The sequence below is a fragment of the Lithobates pipiens genome, unplaced genomic scaffold, assembly GCF_037356315.1.
Source record: "Lithobates pipiens isolate NorthernLeopardFrog02 unplaced genomic scaffold, aLitPip1_a1.2 Scaffold_30, whole genome shotgun sequence".
NCBI lineage: Eukaryota > Metazoa > Chordata > Amphibia > Anura > Ranidae > Lithobates > Lithobates pipiens.
In genome coordinates this window covers 74,568,331-74,591,887 of record NW_027507791.1, presented here as the reverse complement: position 1 = coordinate 74,591,887, position 23,557 = coordinate 74,568,331, and the positions used below count along the sequence as shown (strand labels likewise).

Genomic DNA, 23,557 nt, shown 5'->3' with positions numbered 1-23,557 from the left:
ATGCCTCGTAACCCACTCTACATAGAAAGATGGCAGCTGTCCCTAATTCTGGAGGTCACCATTAGGCCCCAGGGGACCTGGGATCCTGCTTATAACTGTATTAGTGTCACTGGTTCCAAAGACCCGCTGGTAAGTTAATTGGCTTCTGTCCAAAATTGACCCTAGTATATGAATGTGAGTTGGGGACCTTGGATTGTGGGCTTCTTGAGGATGGGGACCAATGTGAGTGTGCGATATATGTGTGGGGGAAAAAACTGCGCTATGTTAAAAATATTATACTAATCGTCCACAATGGAACTTTGATCAGCTGCGGCTTGACTGTATTACATAATTACAGAAAAAAACACATGAAAAATTGAGTAAGCTGCGCTAAATCATAAACCCACATAAAATTCAATGAAGTAAAAAACATTAGACAAAATTTCAATAATAATGTGCAAAATTAGGCCTATTACCCCCAGTCCTAAAGAATAAGGGTTATAGGATAATTGATCACAGTGAACAACGGAAAAAGAAAAAAGAAAAAATTATATAAAACAAAATAGTGAACACCCAATGTGTATTTATATAGACATTTAAATTCCAACAAAGTCCAATATAGATGAAATAGTCAAATCTTCTACTGTGTAGCAAGTGCTTGATCCACCACCATACAGCCAAAATGACTCCTTACCAGAATTTCATGACCCCCACTACAGAGGGTCACCAACAGCATATAACAATAGATATCTCCCACTTCAGAAGGGTCTCAGCTGTTCTCCCTCCACCGATATCATGAGCAGGTTGTCAAACAAGTATCTTTAGTTATCTCCCATATATTAGGTCATATGTGCCAATTCCATGCAAAAGAAATGAAGCTCCAATAGTGTAAAACCTTTTAATATAACTCAAATATAAAAACAGAAATGCACTTACAAAGCACAAAGGAAAGATCAGCCTCAAGTCCGATGCGCCGGCCGGACGCAAACGAGCGACGAGTTTGTCCGTTTGCGTCCGGCCGGCGCATCGGACTTAAGGCTGATCTTTCCTTTGTGCTTTGTAAGTGCATTTCTGTTTTTTCTTTTTCTGTTTTTTCTTTTTCCGTTGTTCACTGTGATCAATTATCCTATAACCCTTATTCTTTAGGACTGGGGGTAATAGGCCTAATTTTGCACATTATTATTGAAATTTTGTCTAATGTTTTTTACTTCATTGAATTTTATGTGGGTTTATGATTTAGCGCAGCTTACTAAATTTTTCAGATATATGTGTGGAGCACTGCTAAAAAATTGACGGCACTTTATGGGTACCTTAAATAATAATATATTAGATGAGCATCTTAATGAGACACAATGTTCAGGGATAGGGACAATTGTAGACACGCACCCACACTCACGCAGGTTGAACTGGTGTCTTTATTCAACCTTGCTAACTATGTAACTATGGTTCTGGCTAAGTGTCAGTGTCTAATTGTCTGCCGCAATATCGCAGTCCCGATAAGCCGCTGCACGACTAGTGTGTGTGTGTGTGTGTGTGTGTGTGTGTATATGTGTATATATATATATATATATATATATATATATATATATATATATATATATATATAAATTCCATTATATATCCCGTATTTTTTTTTTTTTATCCAAATATATATACAGTGTGTATATATCTATCTATATATGTATGTATGTATGTGTGTATATATATATATATATATATATATATCATTTTTTTTTATTTTTTTATTTTTTTTTTCAAAATGATTGGCCTTTTTTTAGTTTATAGTGCAAAAGAAAAAAACACAGTGGCAATCAAATACCACCAAAAAAGATCTCTATTTGTGGGGGGGAAAGACACCATTTTTATTTGGGTACAGCATTGCATGACCGTGCAGTTTTCTGTTAAATTAATGCAGTGCCGTATTGCAAAAGGTGCCCCAGTCATGGGGGTTAAATCTTCCAGAGGTCAAGTGGTTAAATTTTGGATAGATTATGAAGGTTTGGAATGCCTGTCAGGTTTTTATTGCTGTTTATTTTCTGGGAAGATTCATCCTCTCTGTTTCTCCTGATAATCATTATCGCGGGACAGAAAGTGTTGGAGAACCTGCAATGTTGTCACAGGAAAAGGAGATGAGGAAAAGTCTTCGGGGGGAGGGGGGGACATGTTGTGGTGATGACTATGTAATAGGGGATTCCCTTTCACTTGGAAGACATTTATTTTTACTTCCTGCTATGTCTGAAATCAAAGGAAATTCTTTGCAATGCGGGAAAGACAGACAGTGGAAGAAAAATGTCGCAGGCTTTTAATGCTGAGCTCTGGGAATTATTTGTATTGCATACTTACATTGGTCCAGTTTATGGCAGCCAACCAGAGGGACCCCTGGGGAAACTGACAATCAGGGGCGGACTGACAACTCATGGGGCCCCCGGGCAATAGGAGATTATGGGGCCACACAGTATACACAAACACACACACACACAGTATACAATCGCACTGGTACTGGAGAGGTAGGGCAGCTATAATCTCAGGATTTTTAGACCAAAAGGATGTCAGTAAGGGACATTTCAAAGACAGATGTAAAAAAAAAAAAACACTAATTTTTTACATACTGTCCCTGGTTTTACTGAGACTGGCAACCCTGATGGGGCCCTCGGGCAGTGCCCGAGTGCCCCAAATGGTCAGTCCGCCCCTGCTGACAATCATCTTAGTAGTCAGCGCTACTACAGTGATGGCCCCAATTTCCCAATTCTAGTGCAAGTGTCTTCCCATCAGCACAGTCACTCACTCAGCACTGTCACCAGTCATATAACGCTTTGTATTTAAAAAAAAAAAATGTTTTATTCATTCAATATATACAAGGCCTTCTGTGATTGGGAAAGGGTAGATTGTGATGTCGCCGCCCTTGTTCAATCGCGGCTGTCAAGTAGTAGCACCAGCATTTTTTGTTAACACATGGGCCAGGTGAAGGACAGTATTTTGATCTTCTTATACAGGGATCCTTTTTGTATACTAGTAATCCGGTGGTGACCAAGTCATTTTAAAGCAGAATGTAACCTTTCCTATACTTTACAGCTAAGGCCATCTTGGCCTCTCTTTGATCTGCAGTTGCCATGGTGCTGCACATGTGATCAGTTATGACACCAGCCATTTGATGACTTGACAGCTTAGTTGAGAAAATGCACGTCTGACAGTTATCATTCATGACATGCCTTGAACGTAAAGCCTTTTACACATGGGCCTAAAATCTTGCTGACCCGGTCGACTTTCAGCCCATGTGTGCAGCTGTCTGTTCTATGGAAGCCGGTCTTGCAACCGTCTTCTGTTGTACGGGCATGCTGGAGAACCAGCATACGATCCGCATCCAGTGAGCACTGGCAGTCAATGGTTGCCGGCTCTGATCGGTGTGTTCTGGAGGGAGGAGTCCCCCTATCGGAACACATAGGCACAGCTGGGGGGGGGGGGGGGGGGCACCGGGCTAACATCGCTTGTGTTAGTGTAGTGATCTGTTTATTTATTTTTTGTTCAGCCTGTTGGATTGAAAAAAAAGGTTCTAGTCTTTTATAGTGGGTACCAGACTTCATTGTTTTGGGAAAAAGTTATATTGGTGGGCTTAGTTCCACTTAAACTGATTTTGGTGTACATTTGGTTGAGTTTTGTATTATTGCGTAATGGGAACCACGCGCTTCATTTGTTTTTGTCTGATCTGCAATTTAAACACACATGCAAACACTCAAATAGCCATAACTTCCCTTCTGATCGATTTTAAAGTAGATTTCGGATTTGATGAAACTCACTAGGACCAGATAATATCAATTGCTTTGAATCAGTTGGAAGCACTGAAATACTTTGTTTGTAAATATAATTGTATTTCGATCAATCAGATTATGAGATCATGTGTGGAAACAGAGATGAATGAATGAATGAAATACTTGTATAGCGCACAATGCGAACTGAATCGCCTCTAGGCGCTGTGGCGAGCTTTGATCATCTGCTAAAAGAGGAAGGTCTTGAGTTTTTTCCTAAAAGCCAGGTGATTTTCTTCCAGGTGGATGTTGATTGGTAGAGCATTCCATAGCCGAGGCCCTTGGACAGCGAATCTCCGATCCCCCTTGGATTTATACCGGGCTTTGGGCACGAGGAGGAGGTTTTTGTTGGCTGATCGAAGACTGCGGTTTGGTGTGTAATGATTTATTTTCTCCATTAGGTATTGTGAAGCTTCTCTATGCACGCATTTGTGGGTGAGGCAAAGGGTCTTGAACGTGATCCGATTTTTTATGGTTAGCCAATGTAAGCTCCTCAGCGAAGGAGAGATGGATTCCCAGGGTTTTTTTCCTGTTATCAGCCTTGCCGCCGTGTTTTGGATCAGTTGTAATCGCGCAAGTTGATATTGTGGTAATCCTATGTAAAGCGAGTTTGCGTAGTCCAGTCGTGAATTAATGATGAGATTGAGATGAGATTGATAACCTACCGTTATGATCGTATCTTAACTATTGATCAAACTCCACCTTTTAGATCAATTATTCCTATAGAAAGAAGTCAATCTGAAAGGAAGCCGATTGTTTATCGAAGTGTGTATGGCCACCATAAGGCTTGTCGAAACCAATTTTGCAGAATAAAGTGTTTAATTCCCCAAAGAACCAGAAGGTTCACAATAAAATAATAAGTAGACAAATTATTGTGCACCACCACCCAATTCTCAACAACTTTACCTTTGTGCCACAGTTTTCTATATATGTAAAGTATGAATCAACCTTATACCGAATGCTGCCACTTTAAAAAAAACAAGCATGTACCTCCTCCAATATAATGAAGTACAGTGGCGCTATTTTTTTTTTTTGTATGTAATATAATAATATATGTGTATGTATGTATTTATATATGTGTGTGTGTGTGAATACAATTAAAATTCTGAAAAAACACTTTTAGGCTGGGTTCACACCGCTGCGGGGGGAGAACCGGATGTGATTCGCACAGCAAATCACATCCGATCTCCGTAGCGCTGCGAGTTCAGCCATACAGATAGTATGGCTGAACTCGCAGCGGTCCCGCAGCAAACTCGCACGGGACCCTTTTTTGGGTCCGCAACGGAATAGGATCGCATGGGGGTTCACACCATGCGATCCGATTCCTGTGCGAGTCGGCAGATCGCACTGCGATATGCCGACGGATCTGGGGGTGTCATTAACATAACATTGACACCCCCAGCCGTCCGCATAGGGCAGTGTGAACTGCCGGCGGGAGGTATGCGATGCGGGAAAACGCCGCGGATTCGCGGCGTTCCCGCATCGCAGCAATGTGAACCTAGCCTTAAAGTGAATACAATAATTCACTCAATTTTCACAGTCTTTATGACACATATATTCTTTCTTCTGTAACTATTCACAGTAACTCATCTACACCAGACCACATGCTCGGTGTTATCCCGATGAGTGAGTGTACTGCAGGAAATAGGTGACACTGGGCGCTTGGTATGGTGTAGACACGTTACAGCTATTAAGAAAAATATGCCCCATAAATATATATACCCTGTTTCCCCTAAAATAAGACCTAGCGTGATTCTCGGTGTTGGCTGCAATATAAGCCCTACCACCCAAATAAGCCCTACTCTGTTTCCCCAAAAATAAGCCTTACCCTGAAAAGAAGACCTACAAGGACTTTAACTAGGGCTTATTTGGGGGGTAGGGCTTTTATTGCAGCTATCACCGACAATCACACTAGGTCTTATTTTAGGGGAAACGGTATATATATATATATATATATATATATATATATATATATATATATATATATATATATATATATATATATATATATATATATATATATATATATATATATATATATATATATATATAGAGAGAGAGAGAGAATATAATATATATATATCTGTGTGTGTGCTTTTATTTATATTAATAGCGCTACTATACTTCTTTATATTAGTCGAAATACACTCGGTGAACTTTATTGATGGTCCTTTTTTTTTTTTTTTTTTTTCAGCTCATCTGGAGTTGCTTTTTAATTTTGAACTCTGGGATTGTAGAAAAAAACGACTCTTGCAGTGGGGCCTCTCCCTGCACACCGTAAGAGTGAAATTCTTGCTAAGTCTAGAGGTTGAAGAATAAGGTGTAATACTTAATTTACCTTACAGCTCCTTGCTCTGCAAACTCTGGTGTTCTCTTCTCTGCAACGGTTTGGGCTGTAGATGGGCTCTTTCCACTCTCACATACAATGAGGGACTTGGCCCTGCATTGTACCTGATGACGTCAGTGTGCGACATCCATCCAGAGAAGAGACTTTGGAGAACCAGTGGCACAGCATCGAGGAAGCCTGTTGGAATAATGTAAGCATTACATCTTTTTTTTTTTTTTCCTGAGCCTCTAGACTTAGGGTCAGTTCACACCAGATGCAGTTCCGTGCAGTTTTTTTCTGCACTAAAAATGCATGCACAGCGTTTTCCATGTATTCCAATGGCCCTAGTTCACACTATGCAGTCAGTTTCCGGTGCAGAACTTGACTGAATGGTGTGAACTAGGGCCATTGGAATACATGGAAAACACTGCGTGCATTTTGTGCAGAAAAAAAATGCATGGAACTGCATTCGGTGTGAACCAGCACTTAATGAGCATTTGCCATTTGCAGTTTGGGGCTGCTCTGCTGCAAGGGAAGTTTCTCTTCCCTTTTTTTCTTCTTTTTTTTTTTTTTTTTCTTTTTTAAATTCCCAGCGTTCAGCTTTAATATGAACAGTAGTATTTTTCTTTGGAAAGTGAAATAAAGTGAATGATTGATTGGTGTTAGAGAAGCAGAGTTGGCTGTTGTGCTGTTCAGCCGTGCCTGATGTGATACTATTCTATTTATGGAGCGCTCTAACATTTTATTTTAGTCTCTGTGACTAATGTGATTAGTTTTTTATTTATTTATTTATTTATTTTTTAAAGATTTAGTCCATGCTAATAAGGAAAAAGAATCCAGAGCAAGGCACTCTCCTGGAACACCATCATCTTTGGCAGTACATTTCCAGTGATGTTTGGCATTAGAAGGGTTAACATGCTCCATTGTCTGCATTTGCTGCATTGCAGTCCTCTTTGCAAGACCAGCCATAATATTATGTGACTGCAGTGCCACTGTATGCCAGTCACTGGGGCTGGTATGAAGCAGAGCATGGTGGGTCACCACTCATCAGCTGGATGATATCATCACCATGGCAACCCTCAGACAGTAGCTTTTGTGATGTACTAGACCTCCATGTTTGATGTGTTACTTAATTCAGGAAACTTTCCTTTTCCTACTTTTAAAGAGAACATCTAATAGTGTAAACGCGCTCAGTGCTGCAAGTTGCTATTGCACGTTTCTTGCAGGTCTGACACAACGCCAGGCATGATGCTGTGCAAATGTGAGATGACCCAGAACTAGAATCCCATCCAGGAGTCAGCCATTGGTCGTCCCCCCACTCATCCACTATTGGATAATCTTTGCTTATATTTCTTTCTAAAGGTTTCTAGCCTTTTCAGTGCTTGCCTAGATAATAGTGAGGTAGGGTCCCCTCCTGCTGCCCCCCAGGCAGTTTTAGCGATGGGCACATGTGCAGCACCGAATTACATGTGTGCGCAGATGTGCTGCGGCTTTTTTGGATCTGTGCACACACAGGGATTCTGCATGTAGTGCCCCTTCTGCATGGGGTAGAGGAGTGGACTCACCTTCAGCAGGTAGGATTGCCACCTGTCTGGGATTCACCTGGACAGTCCATGTTTTGAATCGTGTCCGGGTTTTAGACTGCCTGATACCTGGACACATTATTCAGCCCAGACTGTGGCTCCCAGGCAGGATTGCTGTCTGCAGTTGTAAGCCGAGAGTGTCTGTTACACTCTCTCACTGTCCAGACCCAGCACTGACAGTCCCCTGTCCCCTCCTCCTCTGTATGGACTGGAGAGATGGGAGAGCTGCTCTGCTCCTCCTCCCACCTCTCTCCTCCTGTGTCTGCCCCGCCCACACCCTAATCCCCAGCAGTGCTGTGCCTCTCAGTGCTGTGCAAGGGTATGTGGGTGGGAAATTTTGAAGCCCAGCAGCCACAGTTATAGCCTGGATGAAATATTCTGATGTCTGATCCTCCATCCTGGGGTGAGTGAGCTCACCATCCATCCCCTTGTCTGTGACTGAAGTTTCCTCCCTCCCTTCTCTCTCCTGCCTCTGAGTTAGTACACTGGGGTGCTCTGTGGATTTATTTTGGGGGGGGGGGGGGCTTTGGTGACCAAGGACAACACAAAGTGGCACATAATTGTGAAGTGGAAGGAAAATGATAAATGGTTTTCAACATTTTTACAAATAAATATGTCAAAAGTGTGGTGTGCATTCGTATTCAACCCCCTTTACTCTCATAACATTAACTAAAATCTAGTGGAACCAAATGCTTTCAGAAGTCACGCAATTAGTAAATAGAGACCACCTGTGTAAAAATTCGACCAAAATGAACACCTTGTTGAATCTATGCCATGAAGAAGGGCCGATTTAGATAGGATCCAGTTAACCTACCAGCATGTCTTTGGAGTGTAGTAGTAAACCAGAGTACCCAGAGGAAACCCACACAGGCACAGGGAGAGCATGCACACTCCAGGCAGGTAGTGTTGTGGTGACCCTAGTGCTGCTAGGTGGAGGTGATGACCACTTAGCCACTGTGCTGCTCACTGGATGGCTGGGTGTGTGTGCGTGGCTTACCTGGAGCGCATCTGTGGTATAAAAACAAGTCCAAATCCATAAAGGCTCCACCTCACAATTTAGAGGACTTTTAAGTATCTGCTACTGATGGCTTGATGCCACAACCCACAGCATACCTTCAGAGGTCTAGTGGTATCCTGTCAGAAACCATGAAATCGGGTTGAGACAGAAGTACGGTTAAACCACACTTGTTTTAATAATAATAAAAGTAAAATTCAGTAACCGGAATGGAAAGTCAGCCAAGACAGAAATCGGGGATCAATGAGCAGGATCTGGAGCCAGAAGGGATGTCGGCAAAGCAAGTCTTGAATAGGATTGCAGGAGATAGGTTCTGTGATGTTGACCAAGCCGAAGGCAGAGATCCTCTGGGCCGACTGGCTTAAGTAGGCAGGACTGACGAGCAGGATATCATCAACAGTTGAGTAACTGTGGAGAGATGGGAGCTGGCAATTAACCAACAGCTGTGCGACCAACTGAGAGAAGGAAGGACTGAGCCCAGCCCTGACATATCCATGCCTCCAAGGGTCAGCTCTGTTTTAGCAGCAAAAAGGGGGACCTACTCATGAAGGTGGTCATGAAGGGGGACCTACTCATGAAGTTATGATTAATCTGTGTATATCAATGCTAGAGGATGCATAAATGGGATTCCATGGCCTTCCTATGAATATATGGCTGGTGACCATTAAAGCTTGGAAGAAAAGAATGAGCCTAGATTTTTACAGCCATGCAACAACTGTGCAGAAATCTAATTTAAGGTAACAACAAATAAAATGTTATTTGGGATGGAACCCTGCCTGACTCCAATCAATACAGAAAGATCAGTTTGGATTGAATTGCATTTTAAAATCTCATTGTCCTTTGTACACTAGCTAAGATTTTAAATGTGGCTGACAGTTGGTGTGTCTGGAATGGCGGCTGATATGAAAAAAGATAGATATGTTTCGATGTTGGATGTGCAGAATAGAAGGTAGTGCTTAGATGAGCGGAGACTCCCTGGAGAAGTAATTGTAGTCTCTGACAAAGAGGAAAATCTTCAGGGTACAGAATCCTTATTATATAGCAAAAACATCGACTGACTGTACATGAAAATAAAATAAAAAAGTGTGTCTGAAAATTCTGAGGTGTCCGAAGAGCTTTTATCATATAAAGGTTGCTGGAGTCACTAGTATAAAGTAAAACTATGGCCTCCAAGTCAAAAAAAATTACACTTTAGTTTTTTCCTACGGTGGCCGTACACACTTTAATAAATTATTTATTTATTTGATTTAACATAATTGTGTAATGGAAGGAAAATTATGGTTTCACATATTTGTGGGAGGTCTCTACCAGCTTTGCACATCTAGAGAGTGATATTTTTTCCCCTTCTTCTTTTCAAAATAGCTCAAGCTCTGTCAGATTGTATGGAGAACATCTGTGAACAGCAATTTTCAAGTCTTGACACAGATTCTTGATTGGATTTAGGTCTGGACTTTGAGTGGGACATTCTAACACCTGAATATGCCTTGAGCTAAACCATTCCATTGTAGCTCTGGCTGTATGTTTAGGGTTGTTATCCTGCTGGAAGGTGAACCTCTGCCCCAGTCTCAAGCCTTTTGCAGACTCTAACAGGTTTTCTTCTAAGATTGCCCTGTATTTGGTCAGAGTTGATTTTAAGATGGGTGGAGCCAGCTTCCCTGTCCCTGTTGAAGAAAAGCATCCCCACAACTTGATGCTGCCACCACCATGTTTCACGGTGGGGATGGTGTGTTCAGGGTGACATGCAATATTCACACATCTGCCACACATAGAGTTTTGCATTTAGGACAAAAAGTTCAATTTTGGTTTCGTCTAACCAGAGCAACTTCTTCCACATGTTTGCTGTGTCCCCCACATGGCTACTCGCAAACTGCAAACGGGACTTCTTATGGGTTTCTTTCAACAATGGCTTTCTTTTTGCCACTCTTCCATAAAGGCCAGATTTGTGGAGAGCACGACTAATAGTTGTCCCGTGTACAGATCCTCCCACCTGAGCTGTGGATCTCTGCAGCTCCTCCAGAGTTACCATGGGCCTCTTGGCTGCTTCTCAGATTAATGCTCTCTTTTCAGTTTAGGTGGACGGCCATGTCTTGGTAGGTTTGTAGTTGTGCCATACTCTTTCCATTTTCAGATGATTGATTGAACAGTGCTCCGTGAGATGTTCAAAGCTTGGGATATTTTTTTTTATAACCTAACCCTGCTTTTTTATATAATCTTTATTGAAGGTGTTATACAGAACTAAAAAAGGGGAGGGGGTTACAAATTAACAAAGAAGAAGTAATAAAGCATAGAGAAATAACTAAATTAGTCACCTTCTTTTGCATTTTACAAAAGAGAATAGCATTAAACAGTGAGCAGTATAGATCCTATCTTAGACTAGTAAACCAATAAGAGTCCTCCTTAGACCTGGATAATCGATCCCTTGGGATGAGTGGCAGTGGTGGCGGGGAGTTGGGATGAGTGGCAGTGGTGGCGGAGGGAAATGGGATGAGTGGCAGTGCTGGGGGGGAGCGTTCTGATCAGCCATCTTAGGTGTGCTTGATCATGGTCATCTGCTGATCTGAGAACTGTAAAGCCCCGTACACACGACCGGACTTTTCAACATCCAAAGTGTGACGGAATGATTCCGGCAGACTATTTGATCGTGTGTGGGCTGCAACGGACTTTTGATTCGCAAAAGTCTGACAGACTTTAGAAATGGAACATGCTTCAAATTTTTCCGCCAGATCTCTGCCGGACCCAGTTCCTACCGAAAAATTCGCTCGTGTGTATGCTATTCCGACGGACTAAAACCGACGCTAGGGCAGCTATTGGCTACTGGCTATGAACTTCCTTATTCGAGTCCAGTTGTACGTCATCACGTTCGAATCCGTCGGAGTTTGGTGTGATTGTGTGTGGCCAAGTCCGCTCATTCGGAAAGTCCGTCAGAATTCTGCCAGAACTCCGTCAGAACTCCTTCGAAAGTCTGTCGGACTTAATCCCTCAAAGTCTCGTCGTGTGTACGCGGCATAATGGGGACTTTTAATGGCAACTTTAATCACAGGTAGTGTTACTCACTGTCTCCAGCTCTGTGGTGTCTCGTAGAAGTGACACCTATGCCGAAATCAGGAAATGGGGTCTCCTCCAGCCACTCCCTCTTCACATTCCTCACCAGTCAGCTGACCTCTAGTCTCTGCCCCCCCAGCCATGCCGTGAACTAAATGAGCGGTTGCGAAAAAAGGCTGAGTGTGCGGCCGCGGGCTCCAGGAAGAGCCCTGCAGGGTGGCCACGAAGATCGATGTGGCCTTAAGCAACGGCCCAGGACTCGGTGACCCCTGGCAAATCTTCATTCAACCCCCAGGTTGAGAACCACTGCTCTAGAATTTCCAAACTCATTATATACTTACTCCTGGAGTAAAAATATTTAATATCATGTTATTATTTATGGTATTAACAGGATGTGCGCAGGCACATTACAATTAACAGGCTGTATTTTAACTTAGTAAAAAAAAAAAGAAAAAAAGCTGTACTGAGCTTTTTAAAAGCTGCAGTGTGCAAGAGGCCTAACTAAAATAATGTAATTTCCATGTTGTCTGTACTGTGGGAGACCAGATATAATGAATGCAGGGTCCTGGGTTTGGTAACACTTTAAGACAAGGATCTAGACGGCATTATTGTCTGACTGAAATCGATTACATCAAACTAGATCAGGAAGAGAGATGTTTCATCTGGTGTAGCTCAGGTCCCATCGAATTTTATATGGCCTATGACAGACCCATCCTGTCTAGAAAAATACAAAGAATGTTTTTTAATTACATCTATATCCTTGAAGGATGGATTTTGCCTAATGCGTTGACAGTGACAGAGGTTCTAACCCTTCCCCACCCCATCTAAGACAAAAAAAAAAAGGACGTTTTGTATGGTTCTTCCTGAAGGATGTTGAGCTGTTCGGCTCAGATAAGAATTATTAGCCTGCCTCTCGATTTGTCCCTGTATCTGATGCTCTGATGCAATCTGCCAGCTTGACTCTGCTGTGCCTGGAGAAAGCCATTTGTAGCTTTTGTAGTGTTCTCCTGAGCTTTCCACTGAATCTCCTATGGGGAGGGTTTTCATGACATCCAGCTGTGCCAGGTATATAGAACTCTATTTCCTTCGAAGAAAATGTTCCTCAGCCACAAGGGACGGTGTATCAGCATAGTACAGTAACCAGCAGCCACAGGAAATTTAAATGGCCTTTTATCATCTTCCACTTGTCAAATTCTGCACAATGATTTTCATATGAAGACACACATTTAATGGTGAATACATTTTCTAGTCATTAAAGGGGAACTATATATATATATATATATATATATATATATATATATATATATATATATATATATATATATATATATATATATATATATATATATATATATAAAAAATTTTTTTTTTTAGCTATATATCCGCTTCATGTACACAGTCTTAATAGTATGTGTTAGCATATTAAGCCATTTCGCTTTTAGGTAAAATGTGTAATTATCTGTATACATGCCAGGCGGCCTATTGATCCTCTTATCTCAATACTGATTGAAACCTATAGACACCGTAGGAGACCATGTAATCTAGCCTGCCTAGGCTTTAGGTTATAGGAGAAAATGGTTGTTTTGTTCATGGAAGCAAGAAATACTTTTCTTTACATAGAGTAATATTGCGATTCGACACATGCATTACTGATTCAGAAGTTCTTTCCTTCTAAAGGGTAAGTTCACCTTTTGCTCATTTCCCAAAAAGGTCCCCATGCGCCTCAGTGCCTTCAAATAAAATGCTGTGCTCTAGAGCTGCACGATTAATAGTCAAGAATTGTTATTGCAATTTTTTCCCATTGCGATCTTAAAACGGAGGTTCACACAAAAATTTAACCTCCGCTTTTTGGAACCCTCCCTCCTGGTGTCATGTTTGGCACCTTTCAGGGGGGGGGGGGGGGGGTGCAGATACCTGTCTAAGACAGTTATTTGCACCAATTTCTGGGCAAAGACTCCCATGGGACTCTATGCCTCTTCCCGTCCCACCGCGCTGTCTGCTGGGACACACATGGGTCCCAGAGACAGCAGAGACCATTCAGATTGCGATGCGCGACTCGCGAACCGGGAAATGAATCCGCAAAGCTTAATTTCCTGATTATCGTAACAAAGATGGCGGTGTCAGCATCCAAGGACCGAGGGACAGTTTGGCCTCGGGTGCCAACGTCGCTGGACCCTGGGACTGTGATTGTCATTATTTTAAAAGTCAGCAGCTGCAGTATTTGTAGCTACTGAATTTGTTTAAAAAAAAGTTTTTTTGCGGGACTCCCGCTTTAACAAAGGGTTTCCCGATCTTCCTGATCTTTGGTATGCAGAGAATTTTCTCTCTGCTCTCTGCTATCAAAAGTCAAAATCTGGGCAGTATACCAAATTTTAAAACATTCTATTGCCTTGTACACACGTCGGAAATTCCGACGGATTTTGTCCTAAACTTGTCTTGCATAAACACGGTCAGACAAAGTTGTTGGAAAATCCGATCGTTCAGAAACGTGATGACGTTCATTCGTTACAATGGGACTACGTTGAGGCTATTAGCCAATAGCTCCGGTCTCGTAATTTGATCTGAGCATGCGTGGCACTTTGTCCGATTGGAATTCTCTACAAACGATCGGAAAAAGTCCAATCGGATTTTAGTTGGAAATGTTTCCGACAATATAATCCGATTGGACCTTTTCTGTACAAGGCTGTTGCAATATTTTATGTCACACTGTATTTGCGCAACTGTCTTTCAAATGCAATTTTTGGGGAACAAAAAACTTTAATGAATTAAAAAAACAAAAAACTAACCAGTAAAGTTATCCCAAATGTTTTATGTATGATGTGAAAGATTTTACTCTGAGAGAATCGTGATCTTTATTCTAAGCAAAAAAATTGTGATTCTCATTTTGGCTAGAATCACGCAGTTCTACTGTGCTCCCTCCCTCAACCAAGTGCCCACTTCTTCTACTGACACCAAAGTGCTCCCCAATTTGTCAAAGTACTCCCCTTACCAACATCGCTTAAAGGTGATACCTGCTCCCATTTGTGCATTTCCTGCTTAGGCGAGAATTACAGAATTTTGGCCTGCCCTCTTTCCCACTCGCAACCTCCTGGGACGTGTCACATGTCCCAGAAGGCTGCAGGACCAGCCTGAAAGTGCTGTGCGATCTTGTGCATGTGCAATGTGAAACAGCAAGAGGTCAGAGCCTGCTCCTCGGGATCTGAAGATTGATGAAGAACTGGCCTGGGCAAAGACAGTGCTAGACTCTTAGTCTGGAGTTTTTTTTTTTTTTTTTTAGGAAAAAATAAAAAAAAATCCAGGAGTGATTAAATACCACCAAAAGAAAGCTCTATTTGTGTGAAGAAAATGATAAAAATGTCACATGGTTACCATGTAGCATGACCGTGCAATTGCCATTCAAAGTGTGAGAGCGTTGAAAGCTGAAAAATGGCCTGGATAGGAAGGGGGTGTAGGTGCCCTGTATTGAGGTGGTAAAGGGTGTAAATCCTTCTGGGGCTGAAGTGGTTAAGTAAATCAGCCCCAATATGTATATTTCCTTTCAATGGACAGACTAAAGGCATATTTTATGACTTGCTTTCCAGCTGATATTCTTTAAATTCTCTGATATAAGTGTGAACTATATCCATAGTAAATGTAACTGTCTGGTTACACCTATAATTTCATGCAGGGCAGGTTTATTTATTTAGGAACACTGCCTTTGGCAAACAGGGTCGCTTTGAAATGTTTTCTCATGCAGCATGTTAAGTGCCACCCAGAGCAAGCTGCATATAGCGCATGTAATAATCTTCTTCAAACAATTCCTCCACAAATGTACGGCATTATCTTACTGTAATCAAAGCTGCAGTTTTATTTAATCTACAGCACCGATTTCAAAAAAGGGTCCCTGCACTATTTTTTGCAACTTCAGGTGCAACTTGCCGGATAACTTTGTAACTTAATGCGCAAAGGTCTATGCAAGTTGCATGAAGTTGCAAAGTTATCCGGCAAATTGCACCAGAAATCGCAGTGACATGCGGCATTGAAATTGTGCTACTAAGTAAAACTATCATGATTTTAAAGCCGCATTCAATGTAAGTGAGGGCTTAATGTAATTCAAAACATAGAGAAATAATGATATAATGAAATCATTTTTTCTTTATAAGTTTTTAGCCATTTTGATGTTGGACACATTTTTAACAGAATTTTTGGTATATACAGTGCTGTGAAAAAAGGACTTGCCCCTAAACCCTCTGCTGTATAACCCAAGTGCGCTTGAGCTTACAAACTGTTGGCCAGACATTCTTCTTCAGAGTTTTCTGGTAAAGCACAGAATTCATGGTTCCATAAACTATGGCAAGTTTTCTAGGTCCTTGTTGGATGATCTGAATCATTTTAAAGGAGTAGTAAACCGCAGTTGAAGAATAAAAAAAACAAATCTCCTGCAAGGCAATGTCACTGTCACCGCTGACAGGGTTTCAATCTTCACACGGGCTTCCTTTCGGCGTTCACGGCCTCTGGCCACATGAATGGCCGGTGGCGCAATTACATCACTCCAGGGAATGCTCGTAGGGGCTGCCGTTTACGGCATGGACTCTGAAGGTCCAGCACTATATGCAGGACCGTCAGAGAGCATGCGCCGATGACAACACCAGCTGCATGCACTCTGAATATCTCCTAAAAAGTGAAGGTTTAGGAGATATTCAGAGTACCTACAGGTAAGCCTTATTGTAGGCTTACCTGTAGATAAAAGTGGTAAAACAGTGACTTTAAAGTATTTAACCCCCCAAAAAATAGAGATCCTGGTACCTTAAAGCAGATTAAACAGCACAGTGCTTGTGCTGTGTAATCTGCCCCCATCTAAACTGTAAAAAAAACCTGGCTGATCCTGCCACTTCTTGTATCCCCCTCTCTACGCTGACCACTTTAATCAGGGCTGCTGAGCCCTGACCACTGTGGTCAGCTTTCGTCGCTCCGTTATTCAAAGCCTGCTCTCAGCTCTCCTCACTCCCTCCTCCCTGCCTGTTAGCTCTGTGTTCTGTGTCTCTGTCTCCGCCCCCCCCCATTACCGCCGCTATTAGTATAAATAAAATTTTATATGTGGTACTGCCAGCCCCTCCAATACCGCCTTCTACTTTAAAAAAATATTTTTTAACGAGGCTTGTAAATGGCAATTTAGCGCGCTCTTCAGGCCATTCTCGTGACTCTTGGCCGGTTTTCAGTGCTATTGCAGGAGGAGCTGAGCTGTCATATGACCACCTCAGCTGACTTCAGAGGGAGATCTCGGCCCCTCCTGCAGTATCAATGTATCGGAGCTGTACAGCGGCTGTGACCGGCCTGAATATCGCTCCAAATCAGTATTTCCAAGCCTTGTTTTTATAAATGACAGTGTACAATGCCTAATAATAGAGGGGTTGGCAGTGATTTGTATATATGGGTTAACAAACACTTTAAGTGTTACAAATCTGCAAAAAAATTAAATCAGGAAGGGGTCAAAACATTTTTCACAATACTGTAATACTGAACAAAACATCGGTATTTTCAAACAAATACTGGTTTGATAGAGCTGCACGATTATTCGTTAAAGAATAGGGATTGCGATTCTACCCCCTTCACGATCTTAAAACCGCATTTCCTTGATTAGTTCAGAGAATTGTCTGCTCACAGCTGACAGCTGTAAAAAAAACAAAACAAAAAAAAAAAACACCTGCCAAGTTTATCACAACACTGCTGAGGCACAGATAAAGAAAAACCTTGTAACATTTAGTTGTTTAGATCAAAGGAATGAACTTCTGTATGCAAATGAGATCAGTTTAACCACTTAAAGACTAAACCTTTTGGCACTTGTTGCTTACAAGTTAAAATCATCTGTATTTTTTTTTTCTATAAAATGACTTAGAACCCCCGACACACACACACACACACACACACACACACACACACACACACACACACTCACTAATTTTTTTTTAGCAGAGACCATAGAGAATAAAATGGCGGTTATTGCAATATTTTGTCACACTGTATTTGTGCAGCGGCCTTTCAAACGCAATTCTTTTGTAAAAAGTACACTTTACACCTTGTTGAATAAAAAAAAAAATGGCTAACCGTAAAGTTAGCCAAATTTTTTTGTATAATGTGAAAGATTACACCACGAGAATTCTGATCTTTATTCTAAGCAAAAAAATTGTGATTTTCATTTTAGCCAGAATTGTGCAACTCTACTTGCTGATTATGCATACAGTTTAATAATTATTATTGTCTTTTTTTTATCTTTCAAGGACTATCTTTTTGGGTTACATCAGCTGTCCCATCAACATGAAGAAGTCACTGGTCTTCCATCTATGCGGTCTGCTATGTAGCATGCTGCTGGTTTCACCAAAGGCTTCATGTATTTCTCTTCAGATGCTGAGGAAAAGAGACATCCAAGATGGAAATCAAGAGCTTGTTGGGATGGGTGTCTCTGAATCATTACCTGGTGGATCACTTCTTCCAACACCATCTACCATACTCAAGGATGTCAATGTGTCTATGATCTTGCCAAATATGCCAATTGTGCCAGAGGAAATAAAAAACAGCTCTGGACTTCTGAATGCCAGCACTGTTAGCACATACCCAGAGGCAAATAATGTTAGCATTGCTAATGAAGCTGGACCCTCTAGTGACAATGGTCTTCTGACTACACTTGGTTCTAGCACTGATTACCCAACTGGTGTCACATCTCTTGGTATACCTATCCAAGGAGATCCAAAAGGACCTAGCCAGCTTCCAGATGAGAAGAGTGTAAATTTAGATCAAAGCAGTTTGGACAATTCATCCCAGGTTAACACCATCGAGATGTTAACTACCAATCCTAGAACCAGCATTTTCAAGACCGAAGACAACCAGCCCACCACATCTTCTCCACTCATTGGTCAGATGATTACCTTTGCTAATGCAATAACATCGGAAAGTCCCACAGGCTTGGGAACCTCAATTTCGGACAGCCAAAATAACAGTAGTTTGTCCTCTACAATGTCACAAATAAATGAGGAATGGGATGACACCAAAGGTACAACCCAGAGTTCTGACACCGCTAGTAGTGATGTTATAACCCCAGGTCCAGACCAGGTGTTGGAAAATGAAAGCAGTAAGACTGCCGTGTTTACAATTCATCCAGGAGTGACTGTCCCATCTGATGACAAATCTGTATTCAGTACTGAAGAAAAGCTGTCATCTGAGTTTACAGAAACAGTAATGTCTCCTGGACCCGAGACAGAGGACTTCCCTACACCATTACCAAGTACGGCTATTGATGGTGCCCAAGCTCAAGATTTTCCAGTGTACACAGGTACATAGAACATCAGGAATTATAAACCGTATGCTATATTCTCCTTTCTAGAGAGACGTTGTCATTTTATAGCAGGTGTGGTATGTTACTGACATAAAACATTTCAAAGGTACCAACGATGCTGAAATGCTGGAATATTTTGCTTTCAGCAATTCAGTGTATTAGACTTCAAATTTATCCCTGAGCATCGTCTTGAGTCCTTGTCCCGGGATTTACATTGGGGCTCTAATTCTGTCTAAGTTGTTATTAAATGTCCGACCATGTACACACGGTCGGACATTCCGACGACAAAATCCGTCAGCTTTTTTCCAACGGATTTTGGCCCAAACTTGTCTTGCATACACATGGTCGCACAAAGTTGTCGAAAAATCCGATCTTTCAGAATGAGGTGAAGTACAACACGTACAACTGGACTATAAATAGGCCAGTAGACAATAGCTTTTGTCTCATAATTTATTCCGAGCATGGGTGGCACTTTGTGCATCGGAATTGTCTACACACGATCGTAATTTAAACGATCAGATTTTGTTGTCGGAAAATTTTAGATCCAGATCTCAAACTTTGTGTGTCGGAAATTCCGATGGAAAAAGTCAGATGGAGTCCACACGATTGGAATTTCTAATAACATAGTCCGATCGCACGTTTTCCGTCGGAAAGTCGGCCTGCCGGATTTACTTAGGATTATCACTAGCAGCCACTATGGCTGCTAGCAATAATCACTGTCTTCTCCTGACTGGGACTATTTCCCCCACTGGGAGAATACATTGTCCCGGCAGGAGAAATTCCCCTGTCAGCACTATCTGACCCATAGTTGCAGAAAAGAAATTCACACCTCCTTATGGCTTGCCTTAGGCTTTTCTTCCACTTTAAGCTCATGGTTCAGTTTGGCACTGTTAAAGTGTATGTAAACCTTAAAATCTATCTTTTTTTACTTGCTCCCTTTTGCTCAGTTAAATAGAACATTTGAAATGGTATATCTGTTCTACAAATGCAAAAAAAAAACTGCTAGAAATCTCAAGTGCTGGTAACTTCCTGTGCAGTCTGCTTCTGCTGACTTATCACATCTAAGGGATTGCAATATATCAAATTTTTGTTCTTGTGTTTAGATACACTTTGTAACAAAACGTCCCACACTCTGCTTGAGTGCTTCCGTCAGCATATATCGCTTCCTAAGTCCTGGAACACTAGACCAATGGATCTGGCTATAATAACCCCCAAGAACCAGACAACACCAGTTTTGGTGTACATCAGGAATAGCCTGCTTTATTTGAGATCTCACACAAATATATACACCAGGATGACAATACAAACTGTAACCAGAAACCTAATTAACATGAGCTAATTAACTATTCCTTTAACCAGACAGGTGACTCAGAGATATGACCTTTGAGGGCAAGCCTTGACGTCTCCTAGCTCACCGACTATACAATACACATTATCATAAATATCAACACAGAACTCCTTCATACAATTGCAGGGTTAATTAGCACAAACAACAATGGGTTAAAGACTCTTAGAAGCCATACTAGACTTATTTACATTTTAGCAGACAATGGACAGACAGGTGGCTGGAGTTGATAACATCAGCATCTTCTAACAGTATGTGTCCCAACAGTATGAATTAGTCACTATTTCTAATATGGCATATACCAGGTTCCCAGAGTCTGTGTGTCATGGGGGGACATTGACCTGAATCCAAAGTAACACCACCTCAAGGGTCCCCAGGCATACAGCTCACAAAGAGCACTGTTCTCCCAAAATCCAGGTCCTATAATCAATATGCAAGAAGCCAGCATTCAGTCCCCTCAAAAGGCTCTGTCCCGGTGAGTCCATCACACACTTTAAAGCAGAATGTCACCTCAAAGGGGAAGTTCCACTTTCTGCCTTCCCTTCCCCTATTCTATTACTACTTTTTTGGGGGCAGAGGGGGTGAGTACCTGGTTTTGACGGGTACTCGCCTCCTACTTCCAGTCAGATCATTGTGGCACATCCATTGGAAGTTATCCTCCCCTCCCTCTCTGCCCACACCCTTCTGGGACATGTCAGAAGTCCTAGAATGGTGCGGGACAGTTCACAATGTCCAGTGTGACTGACACATCCGCAGTGAGCAGCCGGCTGTGAAACCACTAGGAATCACAGCCAGCTGCCCACAGTATACATGCCGGGGACCTGAAGAGTGGTGAAGAATTGGTTTTGGCTGAGGACAGCGCTGGACCCCCTGAACAGGTAAGTGTCCTTTTTTTTTCCCCAGCAGTCAGCTGCTTCAGTATTTGCAGCTTCTGACTTCACAGGGTGAAGAACTGTTTTATATCAGATCTCTAGACAAAAATAACAGCAAATATTAATAGCCCATTAAAAGAGAAAATAACAAAATCCAGAGATTTTCCCTGCGGTACTTATTTCTGCTGGTAGACATCCTCAGTCAGATGACCAGCATCATTCAACTGGCTTCCTTTTGAACTCAGGAGATCATGGGCCTGCCTGTGACTGGAAAGTAAAAGGAGAAGCAGCACAATCTGTTTTCTCCCCATATAAGCATCTTCCCAGCACATGAACTAATTGGTTCCATGCACATCATCTTCATCTTCCATTCCAGCTAAACTTTGCATAGTGTGAGCCAAGCATTCAGCTCACAGTTATGGCGCAGCCCAATGGGAGGGAGAGCTTGACAGGAAGCTGTAAACCCAAGAGCAAACGTTATACATTACAGCTTCCCAGTGTTTAGATATTGAAGCTGGATTACTATTTTTTTTTTTTAAGCTTTCTTCCATTACTTTCACCAGGTTATCTTGCCAGTAACACACTCCCATACTTAGGCCAGCCATACATGGATCACAATTGCTCTGTAGAGATGGCCTTGTGGTTCTGGCGGTCGGTTCACGGCGAACTTTGCTTGTTTGCGATTCGCCAAACCAGCGGACTTCTGGCACTGTTCGCGGCAGCCTTATTCGTTTACATTGTGAAGAACTTTGACCCATGACACATCTATCATGGGGTACAGGACAGCCAATTGAGACATTTCAGCACATGGACATGCCCCCACCTTATAAATAGACCTGATCTGGTGGCCATTTTACATTCTGTCTTTTGTAGGGAAAGGACGCTGTGTGAAGCAGGGACAGTCAGTCTAATCACTAGCTAGCTATAACTATTAGGTCCACAAAAGTCCTTTTAAGGACTGGTATAGGTGTACAGTATATAGGGTTGTAATACACTTATAATATACTTTTTTTTCAAATATAGAAAGTATATTATGGGGCACTGCTGTGCTGCTGACCGATTATGTAGCTGTCTTTTATCAGTGTAGGGAGGGACAGTTTGGTGTTTGGAGCAGGGACAGTCTGCAATTCACTAGCTACTAGCTAGCTACTATTAGGTCCACAAAGGTCCTTTTAAGGACTTGTATAGGTGTACTATTTGGTGTGCAGTATATAGGGGTGTAATACACGTATAAAATACTTGCACATATAGAAAGCATAGTATAGTGCATTTCCACTGTGCAGCATTGTGAACGCTGAGCGGTTCTGCAGCGATACTACAAAGAGTGACAAACGCAATCAGAAAAAAAGTATTATAACTGGTGCGATAGACCAGTGGCCCTCCAAAACGACAGATTGAAGCGGGGTGTTTATATACCTTCTTCCACATATACTGCACTTCTCTAGAGACTTTTGTCACAGGGTCATTTAAAAAATGACAGGCAGAGGAAGAGGCAGGCCCTTCTGCCGGGGTGGTAGGGGTAGGGCAGGAGCAACAGTCTTGAGCCAAAGTGGCAAATTGCAGAAGGTGCGTTCGATTACGTCAAAGGACACACCAGACTTGGTTGAGTGGCTCAGTCAGCCTTACTCTTATGCACCCTCCTCAACCTCTCGATCTGCACCCTCTTCTTCACTCTCTGCTGTGTGCACCCCCAAAGACACTACCACCAACACCACCACCATATACCCTCTGCTTGAGTCACAGGAATTATTTTCCGATCCATCACAAGACATTGCCGATGCGCAGCCACTCTTGGCATTGGATCAGGAAGAGGAGGTAGCAACAGCCACCACTCAGCAGTCTGACGACAGTACCCAGATCAGCCCAAGGAGGAGGTTGGTCCCCGGTGTTGCTGCCTACTCCGAGATCTCTAATTATAGCGGTGGGGAAGGTGACGTCGATGATGACGTGTCTAGTGATATCACGTGGTTGCCCACAAGAGAGGAAGAGGAGGGGAGTTCAGAGGGAGATATGGACCAGCAGATAGGAGAAGCAGGTGGAACTTACATTGCACAGGAGGGACAAACCAGACTGCTAATGTATCGGGAGCAAGGCATCAACCATGTACGGTCACATCTGGCGCTCCCAGGACGCCGGCACATGGCTCCACAGTGGGAGCTTTTTTTAACGTGTCCGTTGCTGACAATAGTGTTGCCATCTGCAGCTTTTGCAGTCAACGCATAAGTCGCGGTAAGCCCAACACTCACCTAGAGACGACCACCTTAAGAAGGCACATGAGCTGCC

The 23,557-nt window shown here is 42.2% G+C and overlaps 1 protein-coding gene across 6 annotated transcripts in view; it reads left to right on the top strand.

Annotated features, from left to right (window-relative positions):
* Positions 1-23,557, top strand: part of ARMH4 (armadillo like helical domain containing 4) — a 289,560-nt gene that overhangs the window by 30,457 nt on the left and 235,546 nt on the right. For all 6 annotated transcript variants that reach the window (XM_077464454.1, XM_077464450.1, XM_077464453.1 and 3 more), the window contains exon 2: positions 18,006-19,054. In XM_077464454.1, coding sequence (XP_077320580.1) covers positions 18,043-19,054 — 1,012 coding nt within the window. In that variant the 5' untranslated portion in view covers positions 18,006-18,042. The remainder of the gene's footprint in view (positions 1-18,005; positions 19,055-23,557) is intronic.